General features: G+C 33.1%; 1 protein-coding gene across 13 annotated transcripts in view; it reads right to left on the bottom strand.

Moving 5' to 3' along the window:
* The window catches only part of PKP4 (plakophilin 4), a 256,480-nt gene that overhangs the window by 30,301 nt on the left and 207,384 nt on the right, over window positions 1–18,795 (bottom strand). For all 13 annotated transcript variants that reach the window (XM_072612041.1, XM_072612044.1, XM_072612045.1 and 10 more), the window contains 4 exons: window positions 13,992–14,180; window positions 12,564–12,780; window positions 9,810–9,942; window positions 5,066–5,279 (listed from right to left, as the gene is read on the bottom strand). In XM_072612041.1, coding sequence (XP_072468142.1) covers window positions 5,066–5,279; window positions 9,810–9,942; window positions 12,564–12,780; window positions 13,992–14,180 — 753 coding nt within the window. The remainder of the gene's footprint in view (window positions 1–5,065; window positions 5,280–9,809; window positions 9,943–12,563; window positions 12,781–13,991; window positions 14,181–18,795) is intronic.

Below are 18,795 nucleotides of genomic sequence, written 5' to 3'. Positions count from 1 at the left end.
GTTACAGTGTTCACGGAGCCTTCTGATCATTCCTAAATTGTATCTCTTTGACCTGTTTCCCAGGTCAGTTGTTTTCAATAGCAATCTTTTAATTCTATTTTAATATTTTTCATGGTCTCACGGAGTTACTGAGTTCTATTTGATAATTAATATTTTCAGGGAAGCTGTTGCTTGGTTAAAGTTTCCACTTTTTATTCAAAGCTATTTATTTTTCTTCTAATTCTTCCCTCCAGAGCTCTTTTTAAATATATTCTTTAAATCTATTGCTTAATTTCTTTGCAGGTACTCTGATAGTACTTGTAGTCAATCCATTCTTTGTCTGAGGCTCTGCCTGTAGCTTTTCAAGTGTTACTTTCTTCTTGTAGGTTTAGCTTTTAGGTACCACTTGAACATAATATTTCTTCAAAGTATTCAGTGTTTTCCTAATGTCCCCTGCAAGAGTTTTTGATTTGGGATTTAGTCCTTGGAGTAGGCTAAATCAATTCTTAGGTCAGCCCTTGTTTAATCATCCTGATATCAATTTTCTTGGCTCTTGCCAATGGATTCCATTTCCCTTTAGTGTCTCTGTGATCAGAATGTAGACAAACTTAAAGGTTCCTGATTGGAGCTCTGGGTTTCTCTCTTCTTATTGTACTCTGCTCCAATCCCCATTGGGTCAGGGCAATACTGTGATCTTCTGCAACACCTTTCCCCCTCTCTGTATCTTCAGATATTCTCAGTCATAACACTATTATAGAATTTTGGCTTTTCATCTGAGTCAGTGCTGACATAACAGGTGAGACCCCTCACCCAGTACTCTTGGCTTTTGGCAGCTTTTTCTGCAGTACCAGGCGGTATATAGAAGTATGGTGACACTTCTTTTTAGATTTCTTGATTATTTGATCTGATCCCCCTTTTACTTCACTGCTGGAATATATGTGGGAAGAGAGAGCTTCTCTATGGCCTTTCACTCAGCTGTTTTCATATATATATCTATATATGTAGCCCCATGACCTATTTTAGTCTACCTCAGCTACACACAGAGATGTTCAAACTCTTTATGTTGCTATCACTGACAAACGTATATGACTTGCCTGTGCATGAATTCTGAAATTCTTTTATCTGATCACAATTTGTGTTCTTTCCACCTCTCCCACTGCCTTGCAAGTGCTCAACCCTATTCTTTTCCCTCATAATGATCTCCATAACTTTCCCAAGTCATACACCCCTATACTGGCTATACTCTTCTTTCTTTCCAAACTTGACCCCTTGGTAAAACAGTTCAACTTTACTTGAACCTTTGTAAACCAGTCTCAATTCACTGATATTAATGTCATTTCTGTGGTAAAGTTCCAATTTTTTAATATTGACAGCTTGTTTAAACAATTAAGAATTAAAACATAGTTGTATGCCATATGTATCTCATTATTTTTTCTTTTTGATTATAAATTCTGATTTTAACTATGAATTTGCACAAACTGCTGACTTCTTGATAATCAGATTATCCACCAGTATATTCCTGTCCATTGAAATGGAGACTATTTCATTCTTTTTGTTGTTTGGTGCTTGCCATATTTAGCACTTTTTTTAAAAAAGAAAGTATTCATTGATATATGACATAAAAGACATGAGGTCTTCTATATAATCTATGTCTTTGATTTCTCTTTCTTTTTCTTGAACCATACTTTCTTCAGTTATTTTCTCCCTTTCCTCAACTACTTCACACACCTCTGCACTGAAGCAGCCAAGCATCAGGGAATATGCTGAATTGCTTTAGAGGGTCTTAAGCTTTTTATTATTCTCAACTATGTCATCTTATGTAGCTGATGTGGGTGTATAGTTGCAATTATTTTCATAACAGTCCTCTTGCAAATACAAACATTTCTTGTTATATGTGATGAAGAAATGTCCCATGATAAAAATGCTTGAAGCTTTTGAGAATACAACAAATATCAAAAAATGCAGCCAATTTATTAACCTGTGAACCACCTTGACATTTAGCTGCAACTTTTTTTCTTCTGGCAAGGACATCTGGATTTGTAAGATTCAGCTTCTCCAGAAAAAGGTCCACTTGTTGGTATTTGGAAAAGGAAGGATCTCATATTTAGAGTATCAAAAGGTAAATTAAATTTTACTATCTAATAACTATTAGCATACTCTAATCCCAAGTGATTCTTAGCTTGCCCACTTCCTCACTAGTTCTCTAATGACTCATCATGGCATAAATGTGACCTTAAGTTTTTGAAAGCTGTACCAGTGGTGAACACAAGCTTATAGGCAGATTCTACCAAACTGAAAAGACCTTGAATATGTGTCTTGCAGACCAGAATCATCACTGAAGACTAGTACAGGTTTAGTCACTTAAAAGTCCTGAAACATTTAAGCAGGAGTTTACTATATAGTGTTATCTTCCTAACTCAAGCTGCCTTTCTAAGTCACTGTCTCCAATAAACTAATGGTGAGTAAGAAGGTTGCCTTCCCGGGGCTTTGTGAACTAAATCAGTAATTTGGATGTTCCCTAATAATTTTTGATTTACAAAAAATTCTGTTTTCCTAATAGGAGATGTATGTACAGGTAAGAATAGTATGACAAAAAAAATCATGACAAAGAATAGTTTTATATAACAAAGTTATATTCTAATGTTTTTCTAACTTCAATGATGCAAGTTTAGCATAGTAAATAATCCTTATTAATAAATGAATGTACCTGATAACATGCTATTACAGCAATTGTCCTTTCCTTCCTTCTTTTATGAATGCCAATTAACCCTGTTATAAAATTTACTTAAACTCCCAAACAACTAAAACAGCAAGAACAACAAAATCTAAGCACTTCTTTTCATTGGATAATTCCCTACAAGAGAAATTGGGAATCAGCTTTATTTAATCTCTAAGTCCTGAGGACAGAAAGGGTGATTTCTAGTAAGCTTATTGATTGTAACAAAAATATAAAACAACAATTAAAAAAACCACAACTTGGTGCAAAATAATGCATTATGATTTCATTAAAATGTTTCAAAACAAACAACCAAAACAAAACCACAAATTATAACTAGACTCCAGTCTTAGAAACAAAGCAACTAACAATGCATGACTTTTAAGAAATAAAGATTATAACTGTATTCTCCAATAATCCCCCACAATTCATAGACATAAAAAGTAAAATTAAATTATCGTTGACCAAAACCAAATATTAACTCAAAACTAAGCTAAATTTCTTTTGAAAATAATTTTCATAATACTGACATCAATTTAGATGTTATTTTTTATTAACAATGGTTACATAAAGGATTGTATTTCATTAAATGGGCTTTCACTTGTTGTTCCTGAAATATTCCCATATTCTTGTAAAATACCCAATACCAACTTAAAAGGCAGTGAGTATGAGGATAGTTGAATGGTACTTTATGTTGGTACAGAAATATCATATCTTTGTGTAAAGCCAGGCTTTCATTTTGCTAAACACAGTCATCAAATATTAAATACTGAATTTAAAAAAAATGGCTTGGGTCTAATGACAGTAAATGTTCACACACCTAAACATACATAAATTTTCAACTATGTTCAACTGTTAGACAGCATATAGAAATTTTAATTATGTTAATAAATAAAATAGGCACAGGTTTTAGGTATTCTAAGTCCCTAGACTTCAAAATTAGGGTCCCTTTCAAGTCAGTGGGTAATGAGGTATAATATATCCATCTCTGAAGTAGTCTAGGAAAGAATGCTCAGTTAGATCATTTATTTCTAACTCCCAAATCAAGGCAAAGAAAAGCAGAAACAAATCATCTTTTTTTCCCCCCAAAATGAGGAAAGAACATGAAAAACATCTGTCATGCTTTTGCTTTCCAAAAAGTCCTTAAATTATCAGATAATTTGACCTACTACCAGATAATAATGGCCTGCTATGGCCGTCAGTTGAGGGAAGATCAGGGAATGTTCCATAGAGAAGGAGGCATCTGAACCAAGTCTTATGGAATGGACATATTCTCAAGAGACAAAGATGGGAGCAGGAAGCAGCTGGGGACAGGAAATGCATGAGCAAAGGCAAGGAGAGTGAAGAAGGCGGGTCACGGGAGTGGACGCTGAACATTCTTGTTTGGCCAGAAAGAAATGATGGCCTAAAAGACAGATAACTGCAGCCTGGAAGCAGAAAGTCTCTGACACACCCTGGCTGAGCAATCTGGGGCGATTCGCGCTCAGCGCTCCAGCCAATCTGCGAAGATGACAAGCTGCAGAGTAAGTGCTGATCAGCACTGGTAGAAGGAGCTTCCCTCTCTATGAGCTATTTATGTCTTTCCATCCCTTTTCTTAACAGGTAAAGGATAGTTTTATTCTCCTACCCTTCCAAAAAAATATTCTGCAAATATTTTGATCAAATGAGAGTGTGAGATCCTCAAGAGCAGAGATTGTCTTGTCTCTTCATATCCCCAGCACTTCCTTACTTAATAAATGCTTATTGATTATTAGTTGAAATTACCCAAAGAATCAAAATATTATTCATGTACTGCATGTTTCTTTTGTATGGTACAAATACGATAACTTATAGCTTACATGTTACTTTGTAAACTGGCATTTTATTAACCAACACTTCCACGTTTATTGACCTAACAGTTAATATTCAGAGACAGTGTGGCTTCTGAAATATAAACGATGATAATGACTAAGATTTATCTTGTGCTTAAAGGTTTGCAAAGCACTTGAGAAACATCTCATTTTATTCTCACAACAATCCTGAATACTAAGTGCTATTCCCACTGTACAGATGAAGAAACACCAGGGTCATACAATTAGTAAGTGTTTTAGGCCACATTTGAATTCAGATCTTCCTAATTTCAGGTTCCAGCATTCTATCCACTGTGCCACCTCGATGTCTTTATCATCAAAGAGAGATTATATTACATTCCACATAGTTATACTGTTAAATCCACTTTATTGTAGATTCAGTCTGATTTTTTAATTATTCAATTCCCTGACAATGCCTGAAAGCTGGACTTATTTATGGCAGGTTTTCACATTTCAACGACTGGGAAATAGGATCTTTGGGTAAAGAAAAAAAAAAGCTATCTATATATTCCGTACCTACCAGTTACAAGCTCCCTTATTTCTGCATCAATAGATTTTCTTAACAATCGCAACAGGGCAGGTATCCCACCAACATTTTTCATGGCTATTTTATTTTCATCTGTAGATTTTCCATAAACAAGGTTGCGTAGTGCCCCACAAGCATTCTTCTGGACTTCCAAAACTCTGTGATCCAAAAGGTCAACCAGATATTTGATTCCTCCTAATCTACATACCTAGAAAGACAATGTAAATCGACATTATTGAGAATGTTTAAAGGTGAAATTCTAATAAATCATTAAGTGCCTTACAATTTCACATTTACTATTATCATCTCTACTATGTAAAGAATGATACCAGGTTCTAAGGAAGGTGAAGTATAACCCTTACTCTCATGAAGCTTACAATCTAACAGAAGAGTGTAACATTTGCCATTCAGTTGTGTTTCAGATGTGTGTGACTCTGTGTGACTCTATTTGGGGTCCTTTTCTTGGCAAAGATACTGCCATTTCCCTCGCTAGTTCATTTTTGCAGATGAGGAAACTGAGTCAAACAGGGTTAAGTGATTTGTCTAGGGTCATATAGCTAGTGTCTGAGGTTGCATTTGAACTGAGGAAGATGCCTCTTCCTGACTTCAGGTGCAGCACTTTATCCCTGTCCAACGTAACATATATGCATGTAACTGAAAAAAGAGGAGAACATAACTGTATAAAATAGAAAATGCTTGCTGTAAAGTGAAGAAAGATCATTTTTAAATCAGGGAAGATTTCATGGTGGAGAATGCTATATTTGACCTGGGTCTTACAGATTTGGGTATGTTTTTAACAGGTAGATATGGGAGCAGAAGTCAATTAGGCCTAGGGAATGCGTGGGAATGGAAAACATGAGGCACATCCGGAGCTAGCGAACATTCTACTTTGGCCTGCATGGAGGGCACACTGATGATAGGTGTATGAAGTAAGGCTGGAAAAGAGGGCTATGGCAGAGTGAGGAAAAGATTAAACTACAGGATTTATGTGGTAGACAAAAGAAAACCACTGAGAAGTTTCAAACAGAAGGGACAGACTAAGTTTTTTTGTTATACAGAGGTGATAGCAGTAGGAGAAACAGGACTTTGGAGGGGAAGTGACTTGCTCAGTGTCTTACTGGAGGTACTTGTCCTTGGTTCTCCAACTTCAGAGACAGAGGCCTCATTGAAAAATGAAGTAATGGAGCCTGGCCGGCAGATTATTTCGATACTTCACTTTGGGGGTAAGAAGGCCCTAACTAAGATGGTGACAAGGAAGGATCTGATAAGACAAACATTTATTAAGCCCATGCAACGTGACAATTATGAGTAAAGGGCAGGATTCTTAAGTAAACAAATGTAAAGGAAGTCATGAGATGGAAATACTTAGTCAATTCTGACAGCATAAAACTATTTTTGTTTTTCAATAAAATTTTATTTTTACATGATCACCCACATTTCTTCATATATCTTTCCCTCTTCTTCCTCCTAAAGAGCTATCACTTATAACAAAGAGTAAAGAGACTTAGCACAATTAAACATGTTGAAAAAACAATCTGACGCGAATTATTTCTGTATCTTACATTGCGTATGTGTGCATGTCTGCCTTGGCAGACTAACGCAAAGATATATATTATTTTGTATTTATTTTAGATGGAACTCCTCTTACATTTTCTTCCTGGTTTATCTTCATGCTGTATAGAAATGTTTATCATTTCTCTGGATTAAATGTATTTTGTACCCTGCTCTCTTGCTGCAGCTATTTGTTTTCAGTTTCGTCACTGATATTTTTGGTTTTACCAAGTATAACATGTCATGTCAACTGCCAATGGGGATGATTTTGTCTCCTCTGGCAATATTAATATTTTTACTGTTTCTTTGTCTCACTGCTATTGTTAGCTTTTAAAAAATTATGTCAAATAATGTACCGAGAAAATTTCTATTGTGTCTACATTGCAAACATGTGCCTTTGATTATATTAGAGAAGGGCTTACCAATCTCTTTTTTTCCCTTTTTTGGCATTTCATTGATGGCTTGCTTGATTTCTTTTTCTGAGACTAGGCTTTTTAATATCTCATTTCTTATTTTTTTAGTCTTTTATATTTATGAAGTATGTAATCAACTGTATTTGAATTTTATGTTTTGTTGACATATAAATGGACAATGTAGTTTCTGATTTTCAAAAACTTCTCTGTTGTGAACTGATCTCATTCATTTTTTTGGGAGGGAGAACAATTTGATTCTCATTTTTAATTCCTCCTAATACCTTACACATAACATAGGTTCACTGGATATCTTGTTGAATGAATGTCAGTTCTTCTATCTCTGTATGAATATGGAGTTAAACTGGTTTTAATTTAAACAAAGACATATGTCTTTCATACAAATATATATTTTAGAGAACAAGTTGTGTGCTAATACAAAACAGTCTTTGATGTCAAAAATAGCTTCTTCAATAAGTTTGAAATTAATGTAAGACAAAAAATATGTAGTCATTAGACAATGAATCAAAATAAAATCTGAATCCAAGTAGTTATGAAGATTATATTAGGAACGTAGGTGGTAAAATTAAGAATTAACTAACTACCCCTAATTTTGAAGAGCATATGTACTCCTTAAAATGATTTCTTTTAGGTCTGCCAATTCCAATTATGATTAGTAAATCTCTAAGTATTTTTCTAATCTAGCCAGAGAATTGGGACTAAAGATATTCCTGTGTGAAAACCAAATAAATACCTATAACTAAGAACAACAACAAAAAGAATTCAATTATCTTAAACTTTTTATTTGGAATGAAAGAGGTTTACACCGTTATAAAAAACTGGTACCTTTTTTTAATTTTTAGGTAGTACTAGATATTACAAAGTCTAAGTTGACCTTGGTTGATTCAAATATTGAGTATAAAATGAAAATAAGTACTAGTTCCAGACTTCCTTCTAAAATAATCTTAGGCACTGTCCAATTCTCCATCAGAGACTGCAAATGAATTAGAAGGGAGAAAGGCAGCAATATTGTCTAAATCCATATAAAGCTCCAAAAATAGTTTTCTAAATGACTAAGAAAAATTCCAAAAATCTTAGCTTTGCTAGAACCTTATATTTGTGTTTCTGGGATCTGGGGTTTTGTTTAACTGTGGGAGTACAATACCTCTTGTAGTTATGTTTCCCTTGCTGGGGCAACGTATAATTGACCAGATGTCAGGATTGCAGAATGGAAAATATACCGTACAAGACATTAAGAAACTTGTATTCTAGGCCTACCACTACTACTAACTGTGGTGTGATTTAAGGAAAGTATTAGTACCCAGTTTCCTCCTTTGTAAATGAAGGCATTAGAAAAGACGACCTGTAAGGTTTTTTTTAGCTCTGACATTTAATGATCCAATGGAAAGTCTTTGTACTTTGTACAATACCTTTAATGACCTGTAATTTCACCAGTATAAAGTTTCCTCCACCAATTCCTCTGTGATGCAAACAGTTTTGAGAACTGCAAAGGCAGAAAACCTGAAGTCATTCTGGTACCATGCCTTTCCAAACTTAGGCTAGTTTGATATTTAATCTGGACTGGACATTTTCCCAAATAGTTAGGATCTGTCTGAGCTTTAAGTTTTCTGGCATGGCCTTTGAGAACACAGGGCAACCTTAATACCACAGCAAGACACAAGAAAAGGATAGTACTACAGGGTTTTATATGTAGTAGATGGCCATGGTGTACTACTCTAGATCACAACTCTACTATAATCTGAGGCATCAAAATTCAAACTACAAGACAAAGCTGGTAAGAACCCTTTATTATTTTATTTATTAAAGAACACATTCTTTATTACTGAGTTAAAGATCTAAAGTTTGGACGTACTATTCTGCAGCTCTAACAATGATTCCTACTTCACATCCCAAAACTCAGTATAAATCTAGATTCCAAAGTTAGTCTTACTTCTGTGAAGGGCTCTGCCCCTCAATCTAAACCAGCAGGAGATGGTTAGTACATAGAACAGGTGGCACTTGTGTTAGACGATGAAGAAAAGTCAAACTTGAACTGAGGCAGAGACATACATTTCTCAGACCAGTGAATGGTGTGAACAAAGACACAGAAGTCGTTAAGAACAGAGCATATTCCAAGGAAGCTGAATATAATTTCTGTGTTCTTTCTGAGGTATCCACCCATAGGTCAGCCACTGGTACAGTATTTTATATATCAAAATGATAAAGGAAAATTATGGCTTAATAAACTGTCAAAAACAGTAATTCTCTTATTCAAATGAAAGATTAAGGGATATCTGTGATGAATAAATATGTTCAGACCTCAGTAACCAATAATTTAGTGCTGCTCTGAGAAGATAAAGATGCTGATAAAATTCAAAGTTTATAGAATTCACGTTTATAACTTCCTATAAATTTACTATATGACATAAAGTTTGATCATGCCAAACACACACATGCATTTTCTTTTATTAGTTTAAAGAATACAAACACTTTTGTTCCAAAACTTCATCAGAAAATATTTTTCTTAAATAAGGTTAAATTGACTAGATTTCCTATGGTTTAAAGCAAGCTATGTAATGTGAAAATTACATTAAAAGCACTCTAAGATTATGATTCCAGCTTTTGTGAGAACTACTTAAATATGTAATTGGATTCCAAAATAATAAAAATTGTTGTAAAATATTTTTAAAAGACTGTGTAGCTGAATAAAAGAATTCCCTGTGAGACTGCTAAATTAAAAAGTGATCTTTCCTTGTTTTCATTCAGAGATCTTGTACCTCAGTTTTCACTTTGTTATCTCCAAAGCACAGATGTTGTAAGTAGGCCGCTGCATTCGCTTGAACTGATGGAAACTGATGTTGTAGCATGTGAATGACTTCGGGCAGTTCAGGATCACGCCAAGCAAATTCTCTGTATGAGAAAAAAAGTGATTCCAAGAACTTTTCAAATTTGTTCTTCTGGCACAATGAAATTATTATTACTACTGCAAAGTAAGAGCTCCTTTGCAACAGAAACAAAAAGTTATTAAAATGCCAAATATCTTTGTAAAGTTTTTAAAAAAAGGTGACAAAAATATACAAAGGCTCAGACAAAAAGGTATCAGGGTATAACTAATGAGACGCATTGGGACAAAAGAAAAACTTAATACGTATAATTTTTTCCCATTGGTTTCATTTAAAAGAAAATACTATTTTTATTGATAGCTTTCATTTTTTTCATAGAACTAGGCAAAAATATTACAATTCCTTTGGAAGACTATATATCTACGTAACAACTGTGTGGGTTCTTTAGCTTAGTGAACTGAGGGAACTAATAGAGAAAGAAAGAATGGCAGAGTGATATCCAGAGGATCACGCTAATCTTATGGGCCTAATTTTGGAAAAGTACATGGGGGCTTTTTAAATGTAAACTGTTACATTATGAGAAAATTGGCTCATTTGAAAATGGATCCAACAATCAGTAAGCTGGCTGACCTTGATGGAGGGATAAGAACAAAGTTACTTGTTTAAAAAAACAATAAAATCCTTAAAAACAAACTCATCAAGAATCTAAGTATTAATAGTGAGAGAAAAGAATTATATTTAGAATAGGAAATAAATTAACTTTAAAAGAAAGAAAAACTTTTCCTATTAGCTTATTTTATTAAATAAGTTTTTTCTGCATTTAAATTCCATTCATTAATGTGAACATTAGAAAAATGTAGAACTCCAAATTAGGTGGTGGATTAATAGAAAGACATTTGAAGAATCACCAAGGATGAGCTGATGAGTGGGCTGTGATATCAATCCAATGAAGGCTAAGGTTTCACATTGGTATACAGTACTAAAAAACTTAATTAACACCCCATATTACAATGAAGGTAGTACTTTGTCTTGATATAAACTAGAATCATATAATTTACTTTCTCAATATGCAAAGATTTTAAGTGAATGAAAACAATTTAAAAATAAAATAAAGTACAAAATGTCTCCAGAGTCTTTGCACAGTTTTAAACTTTGAAAGTTTAAAACTGTACTAGGGCTTTGGGCATGCCTGGAATTTTCAATAATGAAACTTATGATGTTTTAAATGTTTTAAAATTTTACATTTCTTTTCATGCTTTTTTGAAATTTAAATTCTGAAGTTTGATTTCACCTTGACTTCAATTTCTATGAGTATGGTTGCTACTATTATTATTCTAAGATAATAATTTATTCATATTATCAAGTTCATTATAAGGAAAAATATCACATCATCAAAGCTAGCCATAACAGTTTTAAGCATTAGACTATGAAATTATCATATTATGAATAAATGAACTACATTACCATACATGAAATCCTTGTTTATAGTGAATAAATTCAGAGGTCAAAAATGGAGACGTTGGGGACACGTAAAATAGAAAAGCACATATCAATTTATTGCTTTTCTCAACTATAATAAAGGCTGTCATCTTATATCAGGCAAAGACTAATTCAGTATGGCTGGGGGGAGGGTGGACTGGGTGATGGTGCAAGAAAAACTGAATTGTATTTTAAAAAATGTTAACTAGCAATCATAGTTTCTAATAATTTGATCATTGTCATCACTTGGCCAAACCACAGAAAATAAAAGTATCTGAGTACCAGCACTATGACTAAGAATAAATAACTTTAGCTAAATGGACACAGATGAAAAAAACCAAACCAAACCAATTCTCTGATAAATATGTTTGATTTCAAATAGTTCTCAGTTACTGCGTTTCAACAACAGCAACAACAACAGAACCCAAGTACGTAACTGATGCTTTCTAACACTACCTAAAAGAACAGGTAGAATACATGTAAGAATTGATGATATTTAGCAAAAACAATTTTATGGTGCAGACCAAGGTACAAGGAATAAATGCTTACTAAAATCCAAATACTAGAGACAAGTAAATTTGGTAGTGATTTTCTCTTTTTAAGAAACAAAAAAATGACTTTTAAACATTTCCAATTACTCCTCAATTTTAAATGCCCTTTACTTAAAAGAAATTGAGTTGCTGCAGTCAAGTAATGTATATCATGTATGTTTCTGAATGGGTGGTATATTAAATGAAATTAGGTAACTTTATTACAAGAAGTGATATTAAACCATATTTTTCAAAATTTAGCTAATTAACAGAAGTTTTAAAAGAAACTGGCTAACATATATGTCTATTAATATGATAAAATTCAGAATTTGCTTCTAAAATACTAACAAATCATCATGTTAGCAGGTCAAGTTTAATGGTATCCTATAAATTAATTTGGGAAATGCCTTCCTATCAATGCTTTCCTTACTTACTTACTTACGTATTTCAATGACCAGTGCCCTAACGATGCTAAGCAACAGCATGCATTATTTTACACTTTGATTAAAGCAATGAAGAAACTCATACTTAGAATGATCATCACACCTGAAATTATAACCCAGAGTAGTACATGCTGGATATTCTTGATATTATAGGCTTGGTATCTAAACAAAATTTAATTTTAAGAACTGATTTTTATAACATTATATCGTTTTTGATAACTGTCATTGGTACTTGCCTAGGGTCTTTTTGAATGCTATCTATGGATGGTGATCTGGTTGTTCCATCATCAGCTGGTGCTGTATGCTGAAGTCTGTTATAACTGCACTCTTGCATTCGATACTGCATTGGCCTGTAGGGTTCCGCATAGGTAGCTGTTGTGTTCAGAGCATAATTGTTTCTTTGGTATGTAAGAGTGCTTCGCTGGCTGGATGATCTTTGCAGATTTCCAACACCTGGTATAAAGTCAAGATTTTCAAAATCTATATATAAATTGATACCATATTTAAATGAGGTTATACATTTTCATGAAAATTTGAAAGCAACTTTTATGCTTCAAATAGTATAATAGTTACAATTATTTTGTATGAATCAAAAACCTTACACAATCAGCAATTTAAAAAACACCTAAAGGCAGTTAAAAATTTGATCAGGTATTAACACTCTATCAAAACAAACTTTTTATGAGGAGGAAATGAGAGTATTATTATGTAATTCTCCTCAGAATATAGATTTTAATGAACTTAATAAGATTCTGTGGTATACAACAGCAGTAATTATATGTTAAAAAACCCAAAAATGCTGAGAATGAAAATAGTATAATCTCATCAAATCTAATTATTTAAGACACTCTTGCTGAATACTTGTGAATTAACTAATGAAAACAACAATGAAAAACAAAGTGTACTTCAAACACTTCGTTGAGGGATTGGTTGCTTTGAGAAATATATTTTAATTTTAAGAAACAAGGATTTTGCTCGTTAGGAATTTTGTTCTATGATGGAAAGGACAATAACCCAAGTTGTTTAAGTTAACTTTGACTTAGTCTTGCTTTTTTTAGGCAAGACTATATTGCTACTATAACCACAGATTTAAACAGGTAGCCTAATTAATATATTTGTTTTGTTAGTATCAGAATTGGTGTCAATGAGTTTGTTATGAAAGATACCTGTATTCAGCTTCCAATGTATTTTAGAATTCAATACAAATCAAATGCTTTATACAGAGGAAGAATTCTGTTCATTACTTGTTTGTGTGTATATGTGTGTGTAAGAAATTGTTATAAATAAGGCTGAAAATATACAAATAGCACACTGAAGACATGAAATATAACTTTTCTCTGAGTATTTGCTTTAGGAACTAAAAAACAGAAAGGAAAATTTGAAACTGAATAATTTCCTTTTACAAGCTGCTGTCTAACATAGAATATAAGTCTACAGCTTTTTAAAAAGTATAACCTATATATTCATTGATTAGGTTTAATCAAAGCAAAAATACATTACCTGTGAACAAGCAGTTAATGAACTCTTGATTTATTATGTTTATTGATCTATTGTTGTTGCTTTAAACACCAAACATTCTGATGGCAACATGATTTCTTTCCAACAGTGAACAGTCTCAATAGGATAAACTGAATAACTGTCCAAGTAAAAAAATTCATACCCACCTGATCCAGTGCGATATAATGCTGTTTGGGATCCCTGGAGCTCAACAGTTCCATGATTTGGACTACGATATATTGGACTGTAATAAGTTCTCCCTTCATATATCGGGGTGATGTGCAAGTCAGGAGAGACAGCAGAACGCAATTCTTGCCCAAGCTGGCTATGCTGACTAGCATAAGAACTTCTCAGGCCTATAAGCAAGAAAATTTTATAAAGATATGTGGAAGTCCAAATGAACATTTACAATATGAAACCTCATCAAAACACTAACTATGACAACTGAATTTGTAATGAAATACTATTAAACTCAAATATTGAATTCAATTTAACTTAAAAATGATAGACAAGAATAATTCAGAGGAACTCATTAATGAAACAAGCATGTTTTCTTGGTAGCCTGGTAAATAGGGCAAAACTAGCAATGAAGGACAGGAGCAGCAATGAGGAAAATTTTAACTTGATACTTCCTAACAAAAAGAGTTGTCTAAAAATGGAAAGGAATGACTCAGGAATTAGTGTGTTCCTATCATAAAAGCATTCAAACAAAACATATTCAAAGAAATATTTTGGTATAATGCAGAGGGGATCTTTGGGGAAGATGACTTCTGATGTCCCTTCCAATTCTGTGAAAGGAAAACCTACAATGGAATGATTAATATCATATTCCTATCTGGAATGGATAATAACACTAGATTCTAATATAAGCATATCATTTTCTTAAGAAAGAAAAATACATCTTAAAACATTTTATTCAATTTACCAAATTAACAAATTTAGGAAATCTTTGCTTCTTAGAATTAAAATTAAAATATGCTTTTCAGAGCAAAGAGCCCCTCACCCAAGTGTTTAAAATACATTTTGGTTTTCAATGGTATTTTCATTAGTTGATTCACAAATACAGTGAGGGTGTTTTAATGATTGGAAAGATATGATGAGATCATGCTATCTTCATTCTCAATAAATGTTTTTTAAAATATTCATCTATTGCAGTTGCATATTACAGAATCTTATTCAATTCATTAAAATCTATATTCTAAAGAGTTACATAATAATACTCTCATTTCTTGACCAAAAAATACTGTGTTTTGATATAGTGTTAATACCTTAAATAGTACCTACTATGTGTAGGGCACTGTAGTAGGTACTGAGGATAAAATCTCCCCAAATTAAACAGTCTCTACTTTCAAGGAATGTATACAGCATGAAATAAACAGTGAATATTGCATTAGTAAGGAACCTAACAGGGACATCTACTTCAATTTCTTACACAAGGCAGAATTCCCTCTACATTTTTAAGGATAGGTGGTCATCCAGCTTCTATTTCAATACTTCAAGGAACTTACTATCTCACAAGGTAGACTATTCAATTTTAGGAGAGTTCAAATTATTACAAAGTTCTTCCTTTACTGTGCTAAAAGAGACCTTTTCATATCTCCTATCCATGTCCTGAAGATGCCCCCTGGCACTATATGGAACCAGTTCATTCTTCTCAATTACAAGCTTTCAAATATTCGAAAATAGTTATAATGTATTTTCATTTCAGATAAGTATCTCTCATTCTTTCCATTGATTTTCACACGACAGTTTTAAAAATCCTTATATCCTGATTATTTCTCTAGATACAGAGCAGTTTATCTACTTTTTGTTATCCAACATATCAGCTATCCCCTTCACCTTTTTGGCATTCATATCTATTTCCTATGTATCCATTTATGTGTGTATGGTATCAATAAACATTTATTACGCACCTTCTATGTGCCAGGCCAAAAGGACTGTAATGTTATTAAAAGTATTCTTATATTTTATCTCTTGTGGTTGTTAGTCAAAGACAAAGCAATTTTAGTACTAATCTTAACATACTTTATGGGTAAAATAAAGCTTTATTAGTAGGAACACTGAACACAATTTTAAGACCTGATGGAGATAAAATAAGAAGTTACAGGAAACACAATGAATACTTACTTTTTAAACTTTTGGTGATAATGGACAATCAATTAATTGGGGAAAAGTTTCTTTCATTGTCATAACTGAATTAAGGTCAAATGAGGTAAATATGAGTGATAATGATGTTTAGTGATAATAATTGTTGTTGTTCAGTTGTTTCAGTCTTGTCTGACTCTTTGTGACCCCTTTTGGGGTTTTCCTGGCAAAGATACTGAAGTGACCTGCCATTTCCTTATCCAACTCTTTTTACAGATGAGGAAATGAAGGCAAACAGGGTGAAGTGACTTGCTCAGGGTCCCACAGCTAGCAAGTGTCTGAGGCTAGATTTTAACTAAGGAAGATAAGTCTTCTTGACCTCAGGCCCAGGACTCTATCTATTGCAATATCTAGCTTTCCCAGTAATAATAATGTGAACGATAAAGTCAAGAAATACTCCTTCCCTTTTTGTGTTAGTAGTCATTACAGATAATATTCTGTACTTTTTCTCTCTTCTATCTTACCCTAGTTTAGGTAACAGAAGAAGGTTGTTCTCTTAAGAATCTGGTAGTATCCTTTCTTTCCTTATTTTTGCAAATAAGTTATATGATATTAGAATTAAGTGTCTTTTGAATATCTGGTCAAAGATTTTTTTCCTTTGACAGTTCATTTATGTCTTCTTTAATTTCATTTTCTGAGACAGAAGTATTTAAAATTTTGATTTCTTTGGTTAATCTGGGTATTTTACATCTTTGTAAACATTCATCCCTTGTCTTTCTCTTTTGATTTTCAGAATTTCAACTTCTGTGTTATTGCTTTTCTAAATTTTTAAACTACATGCCAAACTCATGATTTTTTTTCTCTCTTTTATTGCTAAAAGTATTAAGAGATAAAAACTTTCCCTTAGATGACTGTTTTGTTTGCATCCCATGAGTTTGGTATGTTCTGTCATGTTCTTTTGGTGAAATTATATGCTGTCTTCGATCCACCAAAACGTTTATTCATTCTCCAGTTAAATTTGAATAATTTTTTCAAAGATTTTTTATTGATAATTTTTATTGTACTGTGATCAAGCAAGATGTAATCAATATTTCTACTTTTCTTCCTTTGTTTATGACATTATGCCCTAACCGCTGCCAAGCCATTTGGTCTATCTATATAAAGCATGATATCATTTCATTTTTTATAGCCACTAGTTTTCTTTTAGTCATAACTATTTTTATTGTTATCTTGTCTTAGAAAATGATTACTATTTCTTCTTCTAAAGATTATTCTGAAGGATTAAAAGTTCTGCTAGAGTCCTTCATTTTAACTTAGTGTGAAAGCTTGTTTCAAATGGGCTCTGCCCCACAGCCCGCCATTGTAGGATCCTGCTTTGTAATCGGTTTTGCTATGTACCCTCCGTTTTATGGCTGAGTTCATTCTATTCCCATTTATGGTTATAATTACACATTGTTTATTTTCTTCCATCCTCACCTCTTGTATATTTTTTCATGCTTTACAATATGGAAGTAGAAAAAGAAAAGGGATCTTTTCAACACTAACAATCTATACTAAAAGTGGTCTGTACCTATTCCCTAACCTTCTTTTCCCCAAGTCCTGATGCCAGTCTCTGGATTTTTTACGATTTCAATCGCTTTATAATCTCCTCCCTGCTTTTTATGAACAACCTTCTAGACTTTACATTTATTTGCTTGTATTTCCTGCCTGACTCTACTTTTTTAAAATCTCCCTTGCCCTTTTCCTGACCCTATTTCTTTTTGAATTTAATATATTTTTACAACAAACCTCTGTGTTTGACCCCACTTTGTCCTATTTAGAGAAGAGTTCATGTGAATCCCACTCCTCCTCTGCATATTGTATTCAATTTATGAGAGTAAATTCTTCACCCTTGTTCATTTGCTCCCTATTTTTAGTCCCTCCCTTTTCTTTCCTGTTTTAAAACCACATTGAGTCTCTGTATTTGTCTTAAGTTCTAGGGTAGACTTAAAGATAGAAGGATCTCCAAAAGATAATTATTTTCTTCTCCTCTTAGGACATAAACATTTAAATAATATTTAGTCTCTTCCAACTGCTCAACTGAATTTACCTTACTAGATTTCTCTTGACTCTGGCATTTCCTTTTCAAAATTTAACTCCGGATTGGTCTTTTCATCAAGGATGCTTGACAGTTGTGATTCTAACAGTGATTTCTTTGTCCTTGAACTTTTTCTCACTAGTTGTTTACAATAGTTTCCCTTTAAAAGTATTGATTTTGGCTCTGACATTCCTGAATGTTTTCAGATATTTTTTCAAGAGATGATCAGTGGATTCTTTATATTTTCACAGTGCCCTCTGGTTCTAACAGATATGGGCAGTTTAAAAAAAAAATATATAGTGATCAGTTGGGTTTTGGTTATAGATTTCAGAGAGTCTGAAGAGTTTTAAATGATTGCTTCTCTACTAATTTTTTAGTTCAGTTGTTTTTCACAGTAAATTTTAAAAAACAAATTAAAAAAATCTTTTAAATTTTTAAAAAACATTTCCTGTTGTCTCATGGAATCACCAATTTCTATTACTCTTTTTTCCTCCCTCCCCAGCCCCCATTCCCCTAACCTCCTGCACCCCTACGCAGGAATCTGTTACTTGGTTAAGATAATCAGTCTCCTCAGCTCCAATTCCACCGGTCACTTTTGTAGTCATTGTGACCAAGTCTTTTTTCTCTCCCTTCTGATACCCTGTTTATCGTTGTAGGGTTACTTTCTTCCTATAGGTTGACTTCTTAGGCTTCTCTTAACCCAAAGTACTTACTTCTTCATTGTGGTTTTCTTCTGTTTAAAACCCATTTTCAGTCTCAGTTCTTAGATTAGGACTTTGTTTGTCAGTACTCTCTAGTACTTTTAGATG

Source organism: Notamacropus eugenii, chromosome 5 (genome assembly GCF_028372415.1).
Source record: "Notamacropus eugenii isolate mMacEug1 chromosome 5, mMacEug1.pri_v2, whole genome shotgun sequence".
NCBI classification, from domain to species: domain Eukaryota; kingdom Metazoa; phylum Chordata; class Mammalia; order Diprotodontia; family Macropodidae; genus Notamacropus; species Notamacropus eugenii.
Note: the sequence above shows the minus strand (reverse complement) of the source record. Positions and strands in the feature narration are given on the sequence as shown.